Below are 20,818 nucleotides of genomic sequence, written 5' to 3'. Positions count from 1 at the left end.
TGGTTTCCTTTGTTCATTTTTTTTTTTTTATATTTTTTTTGGTTTTTCGAGACAGGGTTTCTCTGTGGTTTTGGAGCCTGTCCTGGAACTAGCTCTTGTAGACCAACCTGGTTTCTAACTCATAGAGATCCGCCTGCCTCTGCCTCCTGAGTGCTGGGATTAAAGGTGTGCGCCACCACAGCCCGGCATGGTTCCCTTTGTTAAGCACTGTTTGGGTTAGAAGGTCAGAGTTATTATGGAACCCCAACCCCTTGTTTTCTTCTTTAGGAATTTTCCATCTCTAATTCTAATTTTCCATCTCTAGTTAATGAAGGGTGGTGGGTGTCAGGAGGAGGCCAAGCAGTTGCTGTCACTTCTCAAGGTGCTATGTCAGCCTATATCACTTTAACACCCCTGGGCACCTGCCTGAATGTACCCAGTCAGCATGGGTACTGAGTACTTGAAAAGAAGTTGTAAAGTCTTCAACCAATATGTGGCCTGGCTTAAAAACTGTTTCAGATGTCTATGTATTAAACACAATGGTTATCAAAAATACCATCAGGGAGATAGCGTACATTTGTAGATTTGAAATTAAGCATTTTGAAAGATAACTTTGAACAATGTTAGTATGTTGAAAACAACACTTGACCTAGATTCTGTGTTTTAATAACTGCAGAAATGAAACTACAAATTAACGAACTCTTAGAAGATACTTTAAAAAGTCAACTTTAAAATCACGGATCGCATTATGCCTCCTTGTCTCTGCAAAAGGCTTTTCTCCCCTCTGTCCTGCCTTGCCTGTGCCTTTCTCCTACTCTTTTGTATTGGACTGTAAGAGTTAATCCATACACCTGCGTGTGTCGTCAGTTTGGTCCTGTACTTATCCTTTTCTACAAGTAGACTTAACACATGTTATGGCATTTATCTCATTATAGTGATACTATGATTTTTCACTCATACTGAATTGTGAGTGCTTTGAGGACTGGGTTGGTTTTTGGTATTTCTCCTAAAGTCTAAGGTTGCATTTCATATTGGAGGTACAAAGCTAAATGGCAGAATCTGCTCTGGGAAATATTTATTGCCATCACCATTTTGAAATATTTGTTCCATTTATGTCTATCACTTAACTCCCTAAAGTTATGTTGCTTAAAGCTTCATTTTTATTTTTGTTTTTTGAGACAGAATCTCAAGAATCTCACTAGGTGGCTCTAGCCATCTTGGAATTCTCCTTTTAATCCAGGCTAGTTGCCTAAGACTTTAAACAGTAGCTGAAGGCCATTTAAATTTTAGACTTTGATCAGATTCCTGTCAGGGTGTTTACTTTCTATTACAGTTTGTGGGAATGAACTTTTTGAACTCTTGCCATGTTTTTATAATGAACCAGTTTTAGACTTAACACATTAAATTTGATCTTGGGTATTCTGTATCACTTCCTTTGCTTTATATTCTTCTTTAGCTCATAGAATAGCATTGTACATGGGAAAGAACACAATAGATGCTTTAAAAACAATCTTCACTTTTAGACGTACTCACCAGTCCGTTTCTGTATAGCTTTATTGCATGGTTTAGTTGGGACTTCAGTATGGAGATTATTTGCAGAGATTATCATTTCTAATATGGGGAAAGAGAAAACTTCTACTGTACAATTAAACTAGGAGGACTGAGGATATAATTCACTTGGTAGATGTTGTAATAAGGGCGGCGGGGCTGCGCCCCCAGCACCCCGGCTGCCTGGCTAGCTTATGCCCGAAATAACAACACACAAACTGTATTCATTTAAACACTGCTTGGCCCTTTAGCTCTAGCCCTTACTGGCTAATTCTGATATCCTGATCAACCCATCTCTAATAATCTGTGGGCACCGGTCTTACCGGGAAGATTCTAGCCTATGTCCATCCTGGGTCGGAGCTTCATCGTGTGCATCTGCCTGGGAGCTGGGAGCATGGCGTCTCTCTGAGGCGTCTGCTCCCGAGAGGAGAGCCGTGGAGTCTGAGCTCACTTCCTCTTCCTCCCAGCGTTCTGTTCTGTTTACTCCTCCTACCTATCTTCTAACCAATGAGGGCCAAGCAGTTTCTTTTTATTTAACCAATGACCTTCCTCCATCAGGTAGAGAGCCTTCCTAGTATGAATTTGCTCTGAGTTTGTCCCCAGTACTACATAAACTTGGCATAGTGGTGCATATCAGTAGACATTGTTTTCGGCAATGTATAGAGTCTCCTTGGCTATCATAACTCAAAATTTGCATTCTTGGTACCACAGTGTTAATCATCCTTCAGTGTACAGGACAGTTTTACCAACAAATAAATATCCAGCCTAAAATATTATTTGAGCCAGGGTTAAAACATCTCTGTCTAAAAATCATACAACTAATGGTGAGACTTCACCCCATCTTTGTTTGCTTTTTTGATGTTTTAAATAATTTCATACATGTATATAATATATTTGGATTTTTTTACACAAATGCACAAATCCATCACGTTCTTTTTTTATATTTATTTATTATTATACAGTGTTCTGTCTGTGTGTATGCCTGCAGGCCAGAAGAGGGCACCAGACCTCTTTACAGATGGTTGTGAGCCACCATGTGGTTGCTGGGAATTGAACTCAGGACCTTTGGAAGAGCAGGCAATGCTCTTAACCGCTGAGCCATCTCTCCAGCCCCCTCCATCACTCTTTTTTAACTTTGTCTTATTCCTGAATCCCTCCTTCCTGACGAGTCCCCTTCTTATTTTAGTGTCTTTGTTTGTTTGGTTTTTGTTGTTTGTTTTTTGTGAGTCATTGTTAAAATAGGGTTACACACAGCATAGGTGCACGTTAATTGGAGCAAGGTCATGTTAACAGTGGCTATTCCTCTGATGAAAAGAGTGACTCCTCTCCCTAGCAACAACCAACAGTCAGCAGGTCCTCAGGGAGAAGCAGTCATCATGAGCCCCTTTCCTCCTTCTGTGCAGGAATTTTGAGGGACCCATCTTTTGTGGATTGTGAATGGTAACACAGCAGCCAGGCTGTACCAGAAGACAGCATTTTACAGTAGTCTCCCCATCCTTGGGGTCTGTATTCTTTCCACCCTCTCTTGCGCAGTGTTTCTTGAGCCTGTAACGGTTGGAGTAGATGCCCTGTTTATGACTGAGCATCCTCACCAGTCACTTTTTCTCGGCACCTTGAGCAGTTGTGAGTCTCTGCAATTACCACCACCCCCTCTAAACAAAAGCCACTCTGACAGGGCAGCACTGACTTGTGTTGCTACACCAAAAATGAGAGCGCCTTGTTTTCTTCTTTTTGTGTTTTACTCACCTTTGTCGTCAGGTTTCACTTCCTCTTAAGGATCTTCAGGATTTTTTTCTTAAGTCTAATGAATTATTTAGCAGCTGTGAACATTAAGGCAAATTAGAATGCACTGCTTAAGTGAACATTAAATCTCTATCTAAAAAGAGTAATATAAAGGAACCTTTAGTTGAGTTGTATTCCTATAAATGAAATATTTGTATAACTAACTCTCTGCCCGCCCCCAGGGTTTCTCTGTGTAACAGCCCTAGATGTCCTAGAATAGCTCTTGTAGATGAGGCTGGACTCAAAGTCCACCCCCATTAGGCCACACCCCCAATCCTTCCTAAATAATCTCCTAACTGGGAATCAAACATTCAAATATGAGCCTGTGGAGACTGTTCTCATTCAAACCACCATAGAGGGAAGGAGGGAGTGATGAGGCGAGCAGGCCTGCTTTTTGTCCCACCCGGCTCCTGCATGGTTACCTTTACACCCAAAATATCAACACACAAATTGTATTCATTTAAACACTGCCTGGCCCATTAGCTCTAGCCTCTTACTGGTTAACTCTCACATCTTGATTAACCCATTTTTATTAATGTGTATAGCACCACGAGGTGGTGGCTTACCAGGAATATTCTAACCTGCGTCCATCTTGGGCCGGAGCTTCATGGCGTCTTCCTGACTCTGCTTTCTTTCTCCCAGAATTCTTTTCTGTCTTCCCTGCCTACCTATGTTCTGACCTATCAAGCCAAGCAGTTTTCTTTATTAATTAACCAATGAAAGCAACAGATAGATAGAAGACACTCCTACATCAAGGGAGGAATGAAGCAGATTCCAGGCATCACTATTAGTGCCTGCAGAATAGGGGACATTTGAAGTGACTTTAGGACACCAGGACTAGGAGTCCAGCTGAGAGAGGCACTTACCAGCAGCCTGCAGAAAGGCTCCTGTAGGCTCCTCAGCTTGCTGCCTGGAGTCTCTTCTGCATGTTTATCCTACTCCTCGTTTCTCAATGAGGAAAACTAAGGCACACAGGAGAGGTTCAGGGCCTTATTTAGAGTCACAAAGTTAGCAAGTGGTGGGGACAGAATCCACATTTTAGGAATACCTAGAAAGTGAAGTTACACCAAAATTAAGAACAAGTGCCAGCTGCCGATGCTAGATAACCTCTTATCCAGAATATTATATTAGCCGGGCAGTGGTGGCGCATGCCAGGAGGCAGAGGCGGGTGGATCTATGTGAGTTCAAGGCCAGCCTCATCTACAAGAGTGAGTTCTGGAACAGGCCCTAAGGCTACAGAGAAACCCTGTCTTAAAAAAAAAAATTAAGTTTTAGGTTTTGTGGGGATTTTTTTTTTAACTGGTGCTTTGGAAGAAATGAGATTTTCTTCTTTTTTTTTTTTTTTTTTTTTTTGTTTTTTTGTTTTTTTCGAGACAGGGATTCTCTGTGGTTTTGGAGCCTGTCCTGGAACTAGCCTTTGTAGACCAGGCTGGTTTCGAACTCACAGAGATCCGCCTGCCTCTTGGTTGTAGCATCATTTTTTTTTTTTTGGTTTTTTTTTTTTTTTTTTTGGTTTTTCGAGACAGGGTTTCTCTGTGGTTTTGGAGCCTGTCCTGGAACTAGCTCTTGTAGACCAGGCTGGTCTCGAACTCACAGATATCCGCCTGCCTCTGCCTCCCGAGTGCTGGGATTAAAGGCGTGCGCCACCACCGCCCGGCCTGTAGCATCATTTTATAAATTCCAGTTTATTGTTTGTGGGTTTTTTTTTGGGGGGGGGGGGTTTGGTTTGGTTTTGACACAAGGTCTCACTCTGTACACCAGGATGACCTGAAACTCACTGTATGTATGAGCCACCATGTCCATCTTGTTTGCACTTTAAACTGTTTTTTTTTTTAAGTATTTTATTTTGCATGTATGAGTGTTTTACTGCATTTATGTCTGTACTGCCTGCTTGTTTGGTGTCTGTGGAGGCCAGGAGAGGGCATCATATCCCTGGAGCGGTAGTTGTAGAAGATTGTGGGCTGCTACTATGTAAATGCTCGGAATCAAATCCAGGTACTCAGCAGTGTTGTTAACCACCGAGCCATCTCTTGAGCACTTTGTTTGCTCCTTATAAAGACATTTACCTGGGTTCTAGAGTGGTACTTTGGAAACTTCACCTTCCCATCTGTCCAGGGAGGAACTTGTTATGTATGCCTTAGGTCTGAGGGGACTGGACTTAAGCTTTTTGTTTTTAATTAAAGTTTTCTTTATTACATCTATTCCTCCCCCCCCCTCCACACACGCTCTCACATGCTACAACATGTGTGGAGGACAGAAGACAGCTTGGAAGAGTGAATTCTCTCCTTCCACTTTGTGGGACCTGGGAATCAAGCTCAGATTGTCAAGCTTGGCAGCGTCTTCACCCGCTGAGCCATTTCACTGGCCATAACTTTTTTTTTGGGGGGGGGGTTCAATTTTTCAAGATTTTATTTTTTTTATAGCCCTGGCTGTGCTGGAACTTGCTCTGTAGATCATGCTGGCATCGAACTTAGAGATCCACCTGCCTCTGCCTCCCATGCTGGGATTAAAGACATGGACCACCACTCCTAGCCATAACAATATTTTGTATACTCTAAACACATGAATGACTTATTAGGCAAATAACTGTAAGAAGTGAGAGTCTGGGTGAGTAGCTTGTCTGATTTGATCCCTGTTTGTTTGCTCAGAATTAGGGTGTGTCTGTAGCTCTCTGGATATGCTACTTTTACTTGCTGCTCACTCATTTTGCTCTCATCTCAGTTGGTCTCAGTCTCCTTTGACATATTGTTCCTCTTCCTGCCAACTTCAGACTGAAGGCCCATCAATCCCAGGCACTAACGCAACTATTGTGAGCTGCTTTATTCCCGAGCTTGCTTTTTTAAAATTATTTTCCTTTTTTAAAAAATATTTATTTATTTATTTTATATACAATATTCTGGTGCCAGAAGAGAGCACCAGACCTCATTACAGATGTTTGTGAGCCACCATGTGGTTGCTGGGAATTGAACTCAGGACCTTTGGAAGAGCAGGCAATGCTCTTAACCGCTGAGCCATCTCTCCAGCCCCTATTCCTGAGCTTTTAAAGGTTAAATTACATATGTGCCTTTGGCCGGGTAGTGGTGGCGCACACCTTTAAATCTAGCACTCAGGAGTCAGGTGGATCTCTGTGAGTTTGAGGCCAGCCTGATCTATAAGAGCTAGTTCCTGGACAGCTAGGACTGTTTGTTACACAGAGAAACATTGTCTCAAAAAAAAAAAAAAAGAAAGAAATTATATGTATGTACCTTTGAATTAGATAACTTCTGAGTACATGGATAACCATCAGGGGTTAATGCAGGGACCAGAAAAAATGTCAGTGATTGTAGGAAACTTACTGAATAGAACACTGAGTGAAAAGGCATTCTGGGAAAACAGTTTTAAACCAACCTGAGACAGTGTGCTGGCTTGGGGGCTGCCTATCCTGATTTGTCCATCCACTTAATTTTTCCCTGAAGTGGTATTTCAGGAATTATTTCTGTAGCCGGAAATAGCAGATATTAGATCTGTAAGGAAAATATTTTATAAGTAAAGTGGACAACCTCAAGATTTTATGAAAGTTTTTGTAAATCAGTGACTTGAAATCAAAGGTTAATGATTTTTATGTTTTAAGCCATTGACATGTAGTAGTCTTTGAGTTATAGATAAATTATTTAAAGTCATAGAAAAATTTTGCCACTTTTCTATATGTGGTTAGAAATTTGGAAGTTTTTTTTCTACGTTGCTTGTTAATAGGATAGCTTAATAAGTGAATTTAAGGGGCTGAAGAGATGGCTCGGAGGTTAAAAGCTCTGACTGCTCTTCCAGAGGTCCTGAGTTCAATTCTCATAAGCCACATGGTAACTCACAACCATCTGTAATGAGACCTGGCGTGTCCCTCTTCTGCATGTTCATGCCAGCATAACATTGAATGCATAATAAATAAATCTTTAAAAAAATGAATGAACTTAATATTAAAATAAACTTGGAGCAACATTTTCAGTCTTTTCTCCATTAATACAAGTAATCTTTATATGTGTTTCAGTGACTGGTCAGATCGAAGCTTATCTCTTTACTAGCAGGCGTCGGGTGGAAGAGTCATACTACACAGTGGCAGCATAAGAAAGAAAATAGTGTATTTTGGTCTGGACAGTTTATAAACAGATGAAATTGTAATCACAACTTTTTTCATTGCCTTAGTGTTCGATTCTAACAAATATGGGGATGAGACCTTGTTTATATTTTCGTATCTATAGTAATGAGCTAGTTGCAAGTTCAGGAAACAGCTCTGTGGACTGGAGAGGGGGGGGGAGAGGAGTGGGGGGAGGGGAGAAGGGTGGGAGGAGGGGGAGAAGGGTGGGAGGAGGGGGAGAAGGGTGGGAGGAGGGGAAGGAAAATGGGAGGCTGGGAGGAGGTGGAAACTTGTTTTTTTGTTTATGTTTTTTTTTTCTTCTTTTCGCAATAAAAAAAATTATTAAAAAAAAAGATGTATGTGTATGCAGCAGTGTTAATCGCTTTGGTTTTAATTCCAAACATTTATAATGTATACATGAGCTCATCTGCACTTCGTTCTACTAGACAACTGAATACAGATTTAATATCATTAATGCTTTTTGTCAGTTAAAGGGGTCATTCAGTTGTTGGGAGGCTATTCCCCTCTGCCTTAGTATTAGAACTGTGCATCTCTACCAAATGCTGGGCTTATTAAACATTGGAAAAAATATTTTTTTAAATAAATGATTTTCAGTTTTAATGGAGTTAAGGAAATGTGTTTAAAAATGAGGTATCCCTTCATGTCATATAAAAACTAAAAAGCTAAAAACACTGAGATGTTGCTACTTCTGAAAAATAAAGTATTCCTGGTTTGAAATGTGCTCTGTGTCTTCTGCCCGGCAGACCGCGAGTTCTTAGGATTGCTTACCCCACCTTTAGCCCATTTCCTCAACTTGTATGTTTCCTGCTCTGTAAAGAAAGAATTGCTTTTGTGTCTGCTCCCTCCTATTAAGCGCCTTAATATAACAGGCTTTCAGTAAAGTATTTCTAATTAACTTAGAATGAGTGGTAACTAATTGTTACTTTTATCATTTAGATTTGCTGTCTAATAAGAAAATAATATATTACATTCCTGAGTTTTTCTTAAATGCCTCTCATATTTTTGTCTTTTAGTAACTGTGTTAGGTAGGACAATTCTAAGCTCCTTTGTGTGTTTTCTTTTGCTCAATATCTCATTTTTGCCAAAACAGGCCCAATTGATGACTCAGAATATTAAACCAACCTAGATGTGGGTCCCTGCCATGGTTTCCTCCCCCAGAAACTCTTGTGTCCGTGTTGGTGGCAGCCACCTCAAAGCGCAGAGCTGCACTCATGCATTGCATAGCTTTTCTCTCCCTTTTAAGAGTATCTTTTATTCTTTGACAATTTCATACACATATATCATATATCTTGATCATATGCACACATCTTAACTCTCCTTAGTTTATAACAAAAATGTTAACTGCTTAGAAGACTGTATGCTATTTTCACTAGTCAGACCCTAATCACTGTTTTTAAAATACTGTTTTAAAACTGTCTTATGGCCATAGGCATTATAGTTTATTACAGGTCATAAAGTTCAACTCTGTTTTGAAATTCTTCGTTGAGCGATTATAATCACTACTCTTAATTTATTAGTTCTGCTAATGATTTTATTGAGATATAATTCACATGCCATAAATTTTGCCCTCTAAAGTATCTGTGCACACAGCTGTGTATACCATCACAACCACTTCAGAATATTTTCATCATCCAAAAGAGAATCATCAGTAATACCCATTATCAGTTACCACCCTCCTTCCTCTTCATCTGCTACCAGCCACGAACTTGTCCTGTATGGCAATGGATTTGCCTCTTGTGGACATTTCATAGAAGCAGAGTGGTCCAGTATGTGTACTTACATGTCAGACTTCTCTGACTTAGCATAATGTTTTGAAATTCATTCCTGTTGTAACAATATCCATGTCTTTATTTCTAGGGGGAATACTCCTCTGGTGGATATAACTTTGTAATATAATATTAAATTATGAGTTTTGATGCACATTTAGAAAATTCCCACTTTTAATAATCCTCCTGTGAACATTTGTGTTGTTTTTGTATATATTTCTCTTAGATATATAACAAGGGGAGGAGTTATTGGGTCTTTTGATAATAACAGTTGATCTTTGAGAAAATTCCAGATTATCTTGCAAAAGTGACCATTTTATAATATTTCCAGCAATATATGATGGTTCCAGTTTTCTACATCCTCACCAATACTGACTTTTACCTATTTTTGGCTACCCTAAGGCTTGTGGAACAATAATATCTTTTAATTTTTATTTGCATTTTTCTAATGACTAATGATGGTGAATATATTTTATGTACCAGTCATCAATATTCTTTAGAGAAATGTCCACTTGAATCCTTTGCCTTTTTAAAAATTGCATAATGAGTTGTAAGTTCTTTTGTATTCTAGAATTAAGTACCTTTTCATATTTTCAAATACTTCTCCCATTCTGTAGATTTCTTTTTTTATTACGCCTGCCAAAACAGGGTATTTCTATGTAGTCTGGGCAGTCCTGGAACTCCCTTCTGTAGACCAAGTTGGCCTTGAGCTCAGAAATCTGCCTGTCTCTGCCTCTTAAATGCTGGGACTAAAGGTGTGCGTCACCACGCAGAGCTCTTTTCACTTTGATAACAGTGACCTTATCCATGGAATAAGAAGGTCTCTCCCTCCCCTCCCCCCTCCCCTTGCTCTGGCTCTGGCTCTCTCTCTCTCTAAGACAAAGTCTCTGTCTCTCCCTGGCCATCCTGGAGCTCACTATGTAGACCAGGATGACTGTGAACTCACAGAGATCCACCACCTTCTCTCCAGAGTGCTGCTGGGATTATAACTGTGCACCATCACGCCTAGCTTTTTTTAATTATGATTCTCATCTGTTTAACTCACTGCCTTCATTTTTCACTGCCCAATTTACATTTTTTTATACTTAATTGCCTTTCTGCTTACTGCCATACTAGTTCAGCTCTAAACCTGGAAAACACTTTTAGAATCCTTTAGATATTACTGATATGGAATTGAAAATAATTTTCTTGTGCTTTATCATTTTTGTCTTATAATTGTGGGATTTTTCCTTTATTGAGGTTATAGTGTTTTTAATGGAATGGTTTTATTATTTGTAATTAGTGAATTATGGAGTGATTGAAACTAGGTTTTAAAAAAACCTAGTAGGTTTTAGACAGTTGGGGTTCTGATTGCTTAGAGATTAGCCTGGTGAAAATTAAAGGCATGTTAAGGGTTCTGTCTTTGTTTGCATGGGCTTATTCCCATTTAACAATATTTATTGTGGCCGGCTTTGACTTAGGCGCTAGTCTCTGGAGATGAAACCTGATCAAAAGTAAGTAATAAGTAAGGTCTGTGCCATCATGGGGCTTGGTCTTGGTGGGAGCAAACAATTCATAAATTAGCCTGGCATGTGGTGATACCTTCAATTTCAGCACTTGGGAGGCAGAGACAAGTGGATGGATGTCTGTGAGTTCAAGGACAGCCAGAACTGCCTAGTGAGACTCTGTCTCAAAACAAATCAAACAAACAAAAGGCCATAAATAAATGTCAGATTACACTTGTGAGTAGTGCTCCAAGGAAAGGCTTCAGAATGGCAAGAGGAAATTTTTGGGTGAATTTTAGCCTCATTTAGAACTTTCAGAGAGTCTTCTGTAAAAGAATTAAGTAGTATGGGAGTCAAGTAGGCTTAAGAGGACAAAGATGAATTAGGAGATAGTAGCATAAAACAGTGTTGTGCACATTGGTTCTGCAGAAAATAGCCTTAGACTTCTCCCCGTGGAACAATTTATCTCTGTCCTGTGACGTCTGGGACTTCAGCTGAAAGACTTAAGACTGACGGTGACCAGACATTGGAATCTGGAAGCTCCTTCCCTGGCTTTCGAGGCCTGGCTCTCTGGTGGGCCCAAGTGAAGCTATAGGACAGGGCACATGTAGGTTACCTCTTTCTTTCCTGGAATTTATCAGTACATAGTATCTTGGGAGTCCAGAGGATTATTCCCTTTTCCTGACTTACGCTTGAACATGAAGCCAGAAATACAAAGCCTCACTCTACTTCAAGGCCAAGGGAAATAACTGTCAACTTTTGATCAAGAGAATAGCACATTGGTGAGACCAGAAGTGTTACTGTATTATACCTCTCAAGAAGCTGGTAGGTCCTAGAGAAACTAGAGTACAGAAAGCTGGAGAGGGAGAGAGGAGATTGGTCATTCACAAGGCCTTGAAGAACATTTCAGAACTGATTTTAAGGATGTTAAATATTTTGGGGTTAACATTAGATTTTTGCTTTTTTAAGATCAGTGTGGCAAGCTATATGGGGGTCTTCTCTTTCTCACCCCTCCCCACACCATTTAGGAAGCATGTTAAATTCAGGAGTAAAGTGGGCTAGGAGGTGGCTATGGAAACAGAGGTGCTGGATCTGAGAGGAAGGAAGGAATTTAGGCATAATTATTAGCTCTCGAGGATGGAGATTAGAAAACAAAGTGTTAAGTATGGTTTCCTGGATTCTGATTTGCTGCCAGACAGATGTACCATTTACCAGGATGGAAAACCAGAGAAGTGGACTGGAATTAAGGAGAAACACATGAATTTGGTTTAGGACACAAAATGGATTGTAATAGATGCCTGCAAGTCAGAAGAGTGATCTATCTGTGCTGGGGATAGAAATTTATGAAGCATCTGGGGATGGTGAGAAAGTGCAGCTGTTAGAGAGTACTTGCTGCCCTTGCAAAAGACCAGGCTTCAGTTCCTGCCACCCGCATTGGGAGTACCATGAGTTACAACTTGTAACTTCAGGGGAATCCAGTGTCCTCTTCTGTCTTACTTGGGCACGCACATGGACATGCATATAATCAACACATACACACATGTTTAAAACTGTATAAGCCAAAAGAAGTTTATGAGTTATCTGTGGGTCATAATTGAGATTTGGATAGCAGATAAATCACCCAGATTGGCATAAAAGAGGGCCCAACACTGAGACTTGAGGGACTTACGTAGTTGGCGGCTAAGAAGGGGAGGATGTACAGAAGGAGGAGCCCGATAGGAGGAACCAGACCTACAGATGGACATGGGTAAGGAAAGAAAATCTTTTTTTTTTTTTTAAAGAGGTTTAGGCAGAAGATCTACTATTCCTAAGAAGTATTGGGTACAGATTGAAACATGGTCATTGGTTTAAAGGTGTGTAAATGTAAAGTTCAGTCATGACCGTAAGAGCAGTCATTTTGGGGAGTAAGGACTCTGAGATTCCAATTATGGCATTAGTAGTAATTTTTGTCAGGCAGGGAGATGAAAATAGATTAGATGCCTCCCTCCAGCTTATCCTTGACATTAGAAAAGTTAAGCAGCGTGGCTGACAATGATGGTAGTTTTAATATTTTATAATGAGAAAATGGGAATTTATTTTTGAAGAGAATGATAACCTTTGAGAGAGAGAGGCGATATCAGAATGATAAGTTGAGAATTTCTGCTGCTTGGTGAAGTTGTCATTTTGAGAAAGATGAGTCCACACTATTGGTATGCATAATTACCAAGGACCAAGTGTCTGTTCCATGTTAAATTCTGAGTATTTGGAGAGGTCACTAACTGGAGTATTTGTTTTTATACTCATCCCCTTTTTTCAGAAGAATGATGAAAATGGAAATTGCTCAGGGGAAGGAATTGAATTCCCTACAACAAATTTGTATGAATTGGAAAGCCGCGTTTTGACTGACCATTGGTCTATCCCATACAAGCGAGAAGAATCACTAGGCAAATGTCTGTTGGCATCTACGTACTTAGCAAGACTTGGTAAGATTTCACTTTCGTACCTCAGATGTTGTTATGGGACAAATTTCATTTTTGTGTTTGCCGTTGTCTGTGTGATTTTGGTCAGACCGTTTATTTTCTCAGTCTCTGTCATTCCCTGTGGGGTAAGAGCTTTAACTAAGTCAGCTGTTTTTTTTCAATTCCAGTAGAGTATAAGATTATATGTAATACAATTGAAGAGCTTTGTGGAGGCTAAAATTAACTTCTCCCTAGAAGCTTGGAGCACTTTCAATTTGGGCTCAATCAGGGCTTTGTTTTTTTTTTTGTTTGTTTGTTTGTTTTTTAAATAGGAAGAATTCTGATAGTGCACTTCATTAGCATATGTGAAGCCAGGTCCCTGAGAAAGGGAAGGAAGGGGCAAAGGAGATGGGAAGAATGCATAGTTTACTAAACATGATTAAATGTAAGATGCATCAAAGGAAATATTTTGACTAGTCTTGGATTTAATCCCAACAGACATCTATGGTCCATTTAGTATTGATTTCCCAACACTGTTAGGATGCTAGGCAGGAGTTCTGAAAAATAGAACTGCTTATCAGTATTCCCAGTGATAAAACTCATTACTAAGTTTAAGAGAGAAAAAGCATTTCGGACCCAAGGGAGATAGTTGTCTCAGTGGGTAAACGCCCTCCAAATCTAACAACCTGAGTTCAAATCCTGAGACCCAGATGGTAGAAGGAGAAAACCTATTCCTCTAAGTTTTCCGCCCAACCTCCATATACATGCATCACTCCACCCCCACAGGAAACAAATGTAAACAAAAATTTAAAAAGCAATGCATTCTTCCTATGACTAACTTTTACAGTAGGCTCTTCCAATCACTTAGCACTCATTACTTGCTGTATATGTTGTGCCAGACACAGTTCTTTATTTTATTTACATAGAGTTCATTTACATGCTTTAGAAAAGAGTAACTTGGGCATTTGTTTCAAATATCTGTGCTTTTATAAATAGCCGTTTAGGCAATTAGTGACTAGAAAGTAACTGCTGCTGTTTTATCACGTCACGCAAGTTATTGTGCCATGGAGACATAAGACCATCCATTTCAGTTTTAATTAGTGTCTGAATGCTATGATTATTTCTCAGCCTGCTACTTTAGCAAATGTCTGCATCTGCTTTTAATAATTGCTTAAGAAACATGATTTTGTGATAAAGATCTTTGATTGAATTTGAATAAACATACAGTGTCTACAAAAAGCACTTTAAATCTACACAAATCATATCCTCTTATTTATCTAACCAAGGTCTTTCAGAGTCTGATGAGAACTGCAAAAGATTTATGGAGCGGTGTATGCCTGAGGCTTTCAAGAAGGTAAGGAAATGTGCTGATTTGATTGCTAGTAGAAGCAAAGGTGGCTGAACTTTTGGTTTTAGTTTTAGATGTTTATACATAAAATCAGTTCATGAATCTTCTTCAACTGAGGAATTCTCTAATATGAAATAAGCTTTGAATTTGAAAGTTACCAGTAATTTACTTATATTATATTTGTTTATGTTTACCTTTGGTTAACTCTTACTTCCTAATATTTAATGGTTAAAGAATAGATTAATTTAATTATAATAGGCTATTATGTAGCTTAGTAAAATAAAGGTTGTGGCATTTAGAATATTTAGTATTCATTACACAAATAGGAGCTACTTCATTTTTTTAATTCTTATTTTTTTGAGATTATAATATAATTATATCATTTCCCTTCTTTTTTCCTCCCTCCAAATCTCCCTTATACTTTATCCAAACCCTCTCCTGTACTTCCCCCTTGATTTCTTTCAAATTCATGGCCTCTTTTTAAAATTATTATATACGTGTGTGTGTGTGTGTGTGTGTGTGTGTGTGTGTGTGTGTAGATGGATGGATGGATGGATGGATGGATGGATGGACGGACTTGCTCAGTCTATATGTTTTCAGGGCTGACCATTTGGTACTAGGTAACCAATTAATGTGCTGGTCCTTGATGAAGACTTATTTCTCCTGCTCTTAGCATTCTGTAGTTGTCTGTAGTCTTTGTGCAGGGTTGCAGCCTTGTGAGTTTCCACCTTCTTCATGTTTGCTTGTCTATTGTCGCCAGCCTATTGTTCAGCTCAAGTTTATGCAGCCACGTGGTAAGACTCTGTGGTGTAACTTCTGACATTTCTAGGAGACACAGTCTTACAGCTATCTCCCTGTTCACTGACTCTTAGAATCTTTCTGACCCCTCTAATTAGGGAGGTGGAGGAAAGAGATACAGAAGAAAGAGGGAAGAGAGTAAGGATGTCTGAAAAGTATACTCTCAACCTACAAAAAAAAAACTGTAATAGACAGGCATTGGTATATAAATATGCACATATAGTTTAAATGATAATTTGCCATCTGAGTTGACAGTGCTCCCCTCAAAAGCCCTAGACAATCTAACAGAAATCCCAACACCAGACATGAGAAACCCAGGGTTGTTCAAAACATCATAGGCTATTCTGTTACCCTTGGTAGCATCCTACACAGATGGAGCTAAGTCCCTATTGAAGAAAACACTATGTACTTAAGATACAGGGCTCAAAGGCCCCCTGAATGCCTCTTCCCCAAAGACTAGCTCTTATTCTAGTGGAAAGCTCCATGCAAGCTTCCTAAGGAGGGAAGCAATCAGCTATGATACTTATAACCCACAACAATGACCAGCATGGTATTATAACCCTAAGGGTTGCAGTAGTTGTTCATGTATCTTGATGGTAACCAACAATACTCTAATACTCAAGAGGGATATCATGCCCGGTCCTGGAAACCTAGCCAGATATCCAGAGCTAGTGATATCATGGTTCTTAGAGGAGAACCTACAACTACCGCTTTACTAAGCCAGCATAATCCCTAACTACCTTCTACATATTTGTTCTTAGACCTACAGATGAGTGCAGTCTTCACCCCTTCTCTTTGCAGCAGATGGAGACCGTTACAGAAAACCAATCAAAGTGCAGTTATAGAGCCCAGTTACAACACAAGCCCCGCACACACCTAAGGCTCAGGCATCATTATGCTTATTGTTTTACTAAGATAGAAATGTATTTTAAACTACTTAAAGTTTGTTCTTCCTGAAAAAAAAAATGACACGAATGAGAACATCTCTTGTCAAAACCAGGGTGATAGGTTTGTTCCTCTTTCTGTCACATCTCTTAGACAGCAGTTTTCTTCAAAGTGCAAATAGGAGACCACAGGCTAGCATTTCTAAAAAGCAGTCTGACTCAGCCTTATTTCTCAGTTCAGGACCTGATTCTTATTCCTCACAAGAGAAAGGACTGTGCTGTAGATATTGCTGCTTCCCTAGCAGAAAAACAAGTGCTTGTGCCCTTAGCTAAATAGATGAATGAGTGTCCCAGTGTCTTGTACTTAGCGTTCTGCATTCATTTTTGTCTAATAAGCAAATTTAGTCACTAGAACTACAGATGGATGAAGTTTGTATTTATCTTAAAACTCGATGACACAAATGATCTATTTGTAAAACAGTTATTCCCATCTGCTCTTTGGTATAAACATTCCTTGATTCAAGGCTTAAATAATAACAATATTAATTTAAGAAACAAAAATGGTTTAATCATTGAAAGAAAGGAATAAATCTCTTTTAAGATATCATTTGGGTGGAGATTATTTAAATTAAGGTCTGTCTTTAGATGAATTTGTTCACTATTTTATAATTTTGAATAGAACATGCTCTTAATATATTATAACTTTAAAAGTAGCAGACTTCCTTAGCATACATTGACATGTGTCATAGTATGATCTTATGTTTACAGAGAAAGAAATGCATGTTTATTTAGTCTTGGGAAATATCTTAATAGTTTAAAAAACAACCTTTAGGAGCCAGAGTTTGCTCAGCTGCTAAATGCTCTTGCTGCTCTTGCAGAGGACCAGAGTTTGGTTCCTAGCACCCACATCAGGCAAATATTTGTAACTCTAGCTCCAGGGGACACGACACCCTCTTCTGGCCTCCACAGGTACCCACAAACACCTGTAGATATACACACAGACACACACATGCACATAAATAAAACATTCAACAAATCTTTAAGAAAGAAAGCAGACTTTTGGTCAAGGAGCTCCAGATCCAGGAAGTTCTGAGTGAGTTTCATATTCAGTGTGTAATAATCTAACTCAGAATAGAGCTGCTTGGGAGAGCTGATGTATTATGCCCTTAGCTGATAATGGCACGTTAATGAACAGTCAAATCTGGTTGGTTGTTTTTGTCTGAAATCATGAGCACAGATATGCTGAATTGTGTGATTCTATTGTATGAATTCCCAAAAGTTAAATTTTCTCATAGTTTAGAACTGCAGAGAAGGCTCTCCTTCCTAACATTAGGTGTGCTTTCTTTGATTAAGTCAGAAGAGTAGTAGAGTTGTGTGTGCCTCCAGAAAACTTGGCAAGATTTAATCCACTTGGTGCTGCTTCCTCTAGTACTTCCTAGTGTGAGGCTTTCCTGCCTCTAGTGTTTCTAGATGATAGGGTGCTGATAGCCTGCCTGGAGAAGGGACCGGAAAGGGACTTTGTTGTCTTCTGTAGTCTTGACCTATTACCTTCCAGCCAACTTCTTCTGCCAGAGAAAATGCAGTTCAGATTGGCTACAGTGCCTGTCTTCTATACAGGGTGCTGCTTGTCTCTCTTTTAGACGGTAGAAGAACTTCATGTTAGAATGAAAGATGACAATAGAGTGGTATATTTTAATGTTGAAATCACATTTTAATGTGTAATTTTTAGGTATAGGAACACTATATAGCCAATCTTGGGGAAAAAAAGATAATGCCTCACCAGTTTATATAGATGTAGTCTTTGGATTTTTGCTCATTTGAACCAACAGTAAACGTGGTTGGTGTTTTGAAAATGTAGAACTGAAGTCCCTCTCTAACTATTGAAATCTGGGTTTGTCCAGGCTTTTTTTTTCTTTCAGGTTTCAGTGTGAAAGTTAGTTTTTATTGCACAGTATTTTCCTTCTAAAGGAAAATCTTCCAGAAACATGGAACTAGGGAGAGCTTGGTGGCACACACCTGTGTTTGGGAAGATAAGTTGGAGGATTTGGAGTTGGAGGCTATCATGACCTGATACATCCAGTTTCAAAAATCAAACACCAGATCCCCAAAACATTAACAATGAAAAAAGAAAGCACTAGTTAACTAAACAAACAAATACCTATGGATCCATTCTAGACATTTAAGGGCAGCCGTTGTTTTTTCCCATTCTCTGATCTGGCAGTTAGTCTTGAACTAGACATCCTGAGGACTGAAGAATTGAAGGGTCCAGTTTCTCTTATTTTTAATGAATCTAAGAAATGGTCTGATTATATGATAGACCATTAAAACATATTTGATATTGATTATATGATAAACCAAATAAAACATATTTGATATTTATGCCTAAAGACAGTAGATTGCAATATCTTATTATTTTGAGCTGTTTTAGATTTCCTTAGCCATTTAAAAAGTTAACTATTACTTTTGCACATGCCAAAAAAGGAAATAAAGGTCCAGCAAATTAACTATTTATAAATTTGTTCATGTTGAGGGTTATTGTTTAGCCAATCAATGGGAAGATACAGTCCCTTTTCTGAGATGTGAAAAAAATGTGAATTAAATATATGTCTGAATCCTTGAAACATCATCCATATCTTAGATTCCAGTTCCATTGATTAATATTGACAACTTATCAACATTTTATAATACCTACATTTATAAAGTGCTTCCATGTTTGTTAAATCTTATGATCTTTGTAACATTTGAGTGAGCTGAGCAGAAACATCACTCATTAGAGATGTTTTTATTATTTGTAATATAATAATAAAAACAGTGTCTCTGAGAATTCGAAACTTTGTTGAAGATCACAGCAGTTAGGAACCAGTAAGTAGTTTCCACAATAGATGTCAAACTTCTGCTTGATTGTGTTACTTAGTCTAACAAAAAACAGAAGAGCAAATTAAAAATTGTCTTTTTAATCCTAGGCATGAGTGAGCATGTCTTTAGTCCCAGCACTAAAGAGACAGAGGCAGGTAGATCTCTTTGACCTTGAGGCCAGCCTGGTCTACATAGTGAGTTCTAGGACAGCCAGGACTACATAGAGACACCATGAAAAAAAATGCTTTTGAACAAGCTGTTTTGATATAAAGAATTTAAAGTTCAAAACAAAACTTTGTAATGACTTTGAGATACTAAGGAAACTGGATCTTGGTTACTGGTCTTAAAGCTATCTGCATTCAAAAGGGTATTTTGGTCACTTGAAATTTGTTTGATAAACTGTGTTTCTTGTCTATTGTCCAAGTGAAACTCTAGATTCCCCCTTTCTTTTTGTAGCTTCTGACATCAAGTGCTGTTCACAAGTGGGGTACTGAAATTCATGAAGGAATCTACAACATGTTGATGCTACTGATAGAATTGGTTGCAGAGAGAATAAAACAGGATCCAATTCCCATTGGTCTCCTAAGCGTGCTTACAATGGTATAGTATCTTGAAAATGAAGTGCTACTCTCTTAGTTTTGATTTAATTGATGATAATTTGCTGTTCTTCCACTTGTAATTAATAACAAATGACATTTTATTATGAACAATATGAATTTAGCCAACAGAGTCCTTGCCTTTTAGCTTAAAAGCAGAGCAGGCATCGTGTTCGGAAGAAAGGCTTCTCTAGTTTTAACGAACTTTCAGCAGTTTTCCCTGATGACTCCAATTAGTCCCATTTTAAACACATTTCCAGAGGGTTGTGCGTTTTCTTCAGCTTTCTCCTCAACTTCATTGTCTCCCCTTCTGTCGTCTGACTGTACCTGAGGTAGCTCTTGCCACTCAGGGATGCTGGTGTTGCCTGAAGTCAGAGCTCTCACCCTGCTAGTACCATGCCAGTCCTTCACTCATGAACTACCCAGAGCCTGAGTTTTGCCAGTGTTATATTTTTATCTTCTTTTCTAATGCTAATATGTTGCTATAAAAGTAGGTAATATTTTTCTGTTCTCTTTGAATCTAGGCTTTCAATCCTGATAATGAATACCACTTTAAAAACAGAATGAAAGTGTCTCAGAGGAATTGGGCAGAGGTGTTTGGAGAGGGAAACATGTTTGCTATTTCACCTGTATCTACGTTCCAAAAGGTAAATTCAGTTTCTTTTCACCCTTTTAATCATAAATATATTGAAAATTTTTCTGTGCTATAAAACTAACAATTTGCATAGAAGAGTTAAATTCATCTGGAAATACAGATATATATTTTTATGTGATTTATAGAACTGAGAATTCTTAAATGACTTATGTTTTCATATAGCTGTTATGTAATGTTATGAAGATTTTTTTATCTGAAATTATATTTGGTGAAAGAAATTGCTTCAGTGCCTTACATATTGGATTATCAGAACTACAGTTTAATTGATATCCCACTTTTCTAGAGGTATTTCAGAGTAAAGCATTAGAAATTACTTGAAATAACTAATTCTACCTGAAAAAAACCAAACAACTTGTCATCAGTGTTATCTAGAATTGTCTTGCAAACACCACAAGCATTTAAACTTTTGTTTTTACAGTTCCAGACCCAATGTCTTTTTGATAGGTCTGCAGTGTGGCAGTAACGTTATACCAACAAGAAGTGCATAATCTAAATAGTCCTCTAATTCAAACAGTTGAAAGAAGTCCATTTTAGTTGTTAGGAAAGGTATCTTTT

At 38.6% G+C, this 20,818-nt stretch overlaps 1 protein-coding gene across 3 annotated transcripts in view; it reads left to right on the top strand.

The window, feature by feature from the left end:
* Usp24 (ubiquitin specific peptidase 24) overlaps positions 1-20,818 on the top strand; it is a 143,530-nt gene that overhangs the window by 19,247 nt on the left and 103,465 nt on the right. For 2 of the 3 annotated variants that reach the window (XM_041651378.1, XM_041651380.1), the window contains exons 2-5: positions 12,985-13,150; positions 14,413-14,480; positions 19,469-19,612; positions 20,133-20,255. In XM_041651378.1, the coding sequence (XP_041507312.1) occupies positions 12,985-13,150; positions 14,413-14,480; positions 19,469-19,612; positions 20,133-20,255 (501 nt within the window). The remainder of the gene's footprint in view (positions 1-12,984; positions 13,151-14,412; positions 14,481-19,468; positions 19,613-20,132; positions 20,256-20,818) is intronic. The other variant, XM_041651379.1, reaches the window with a different exon arrangement.

This window comes from Microtus oregoni, unplaced genomic scaffold (genome assembly GCF_018167655.1).
Source record: "Microtus oregoni isolate MIOR12 unplaced genomic scaffold, Mior012 000005F_ref0000423, whole genome shotgun sequence".
Taxonomy (NCBI): domain Eukaryota; kingdom Metazoa; phylum Chordata; class Mammalia; order Rodentia; family Cricetidae; genus Microtus; species Microtus oregoni.
Note: the sequence above shows the minus strand (reverse complement) of the source record. Positions and strands in the feature narration are given on the sequence as shown.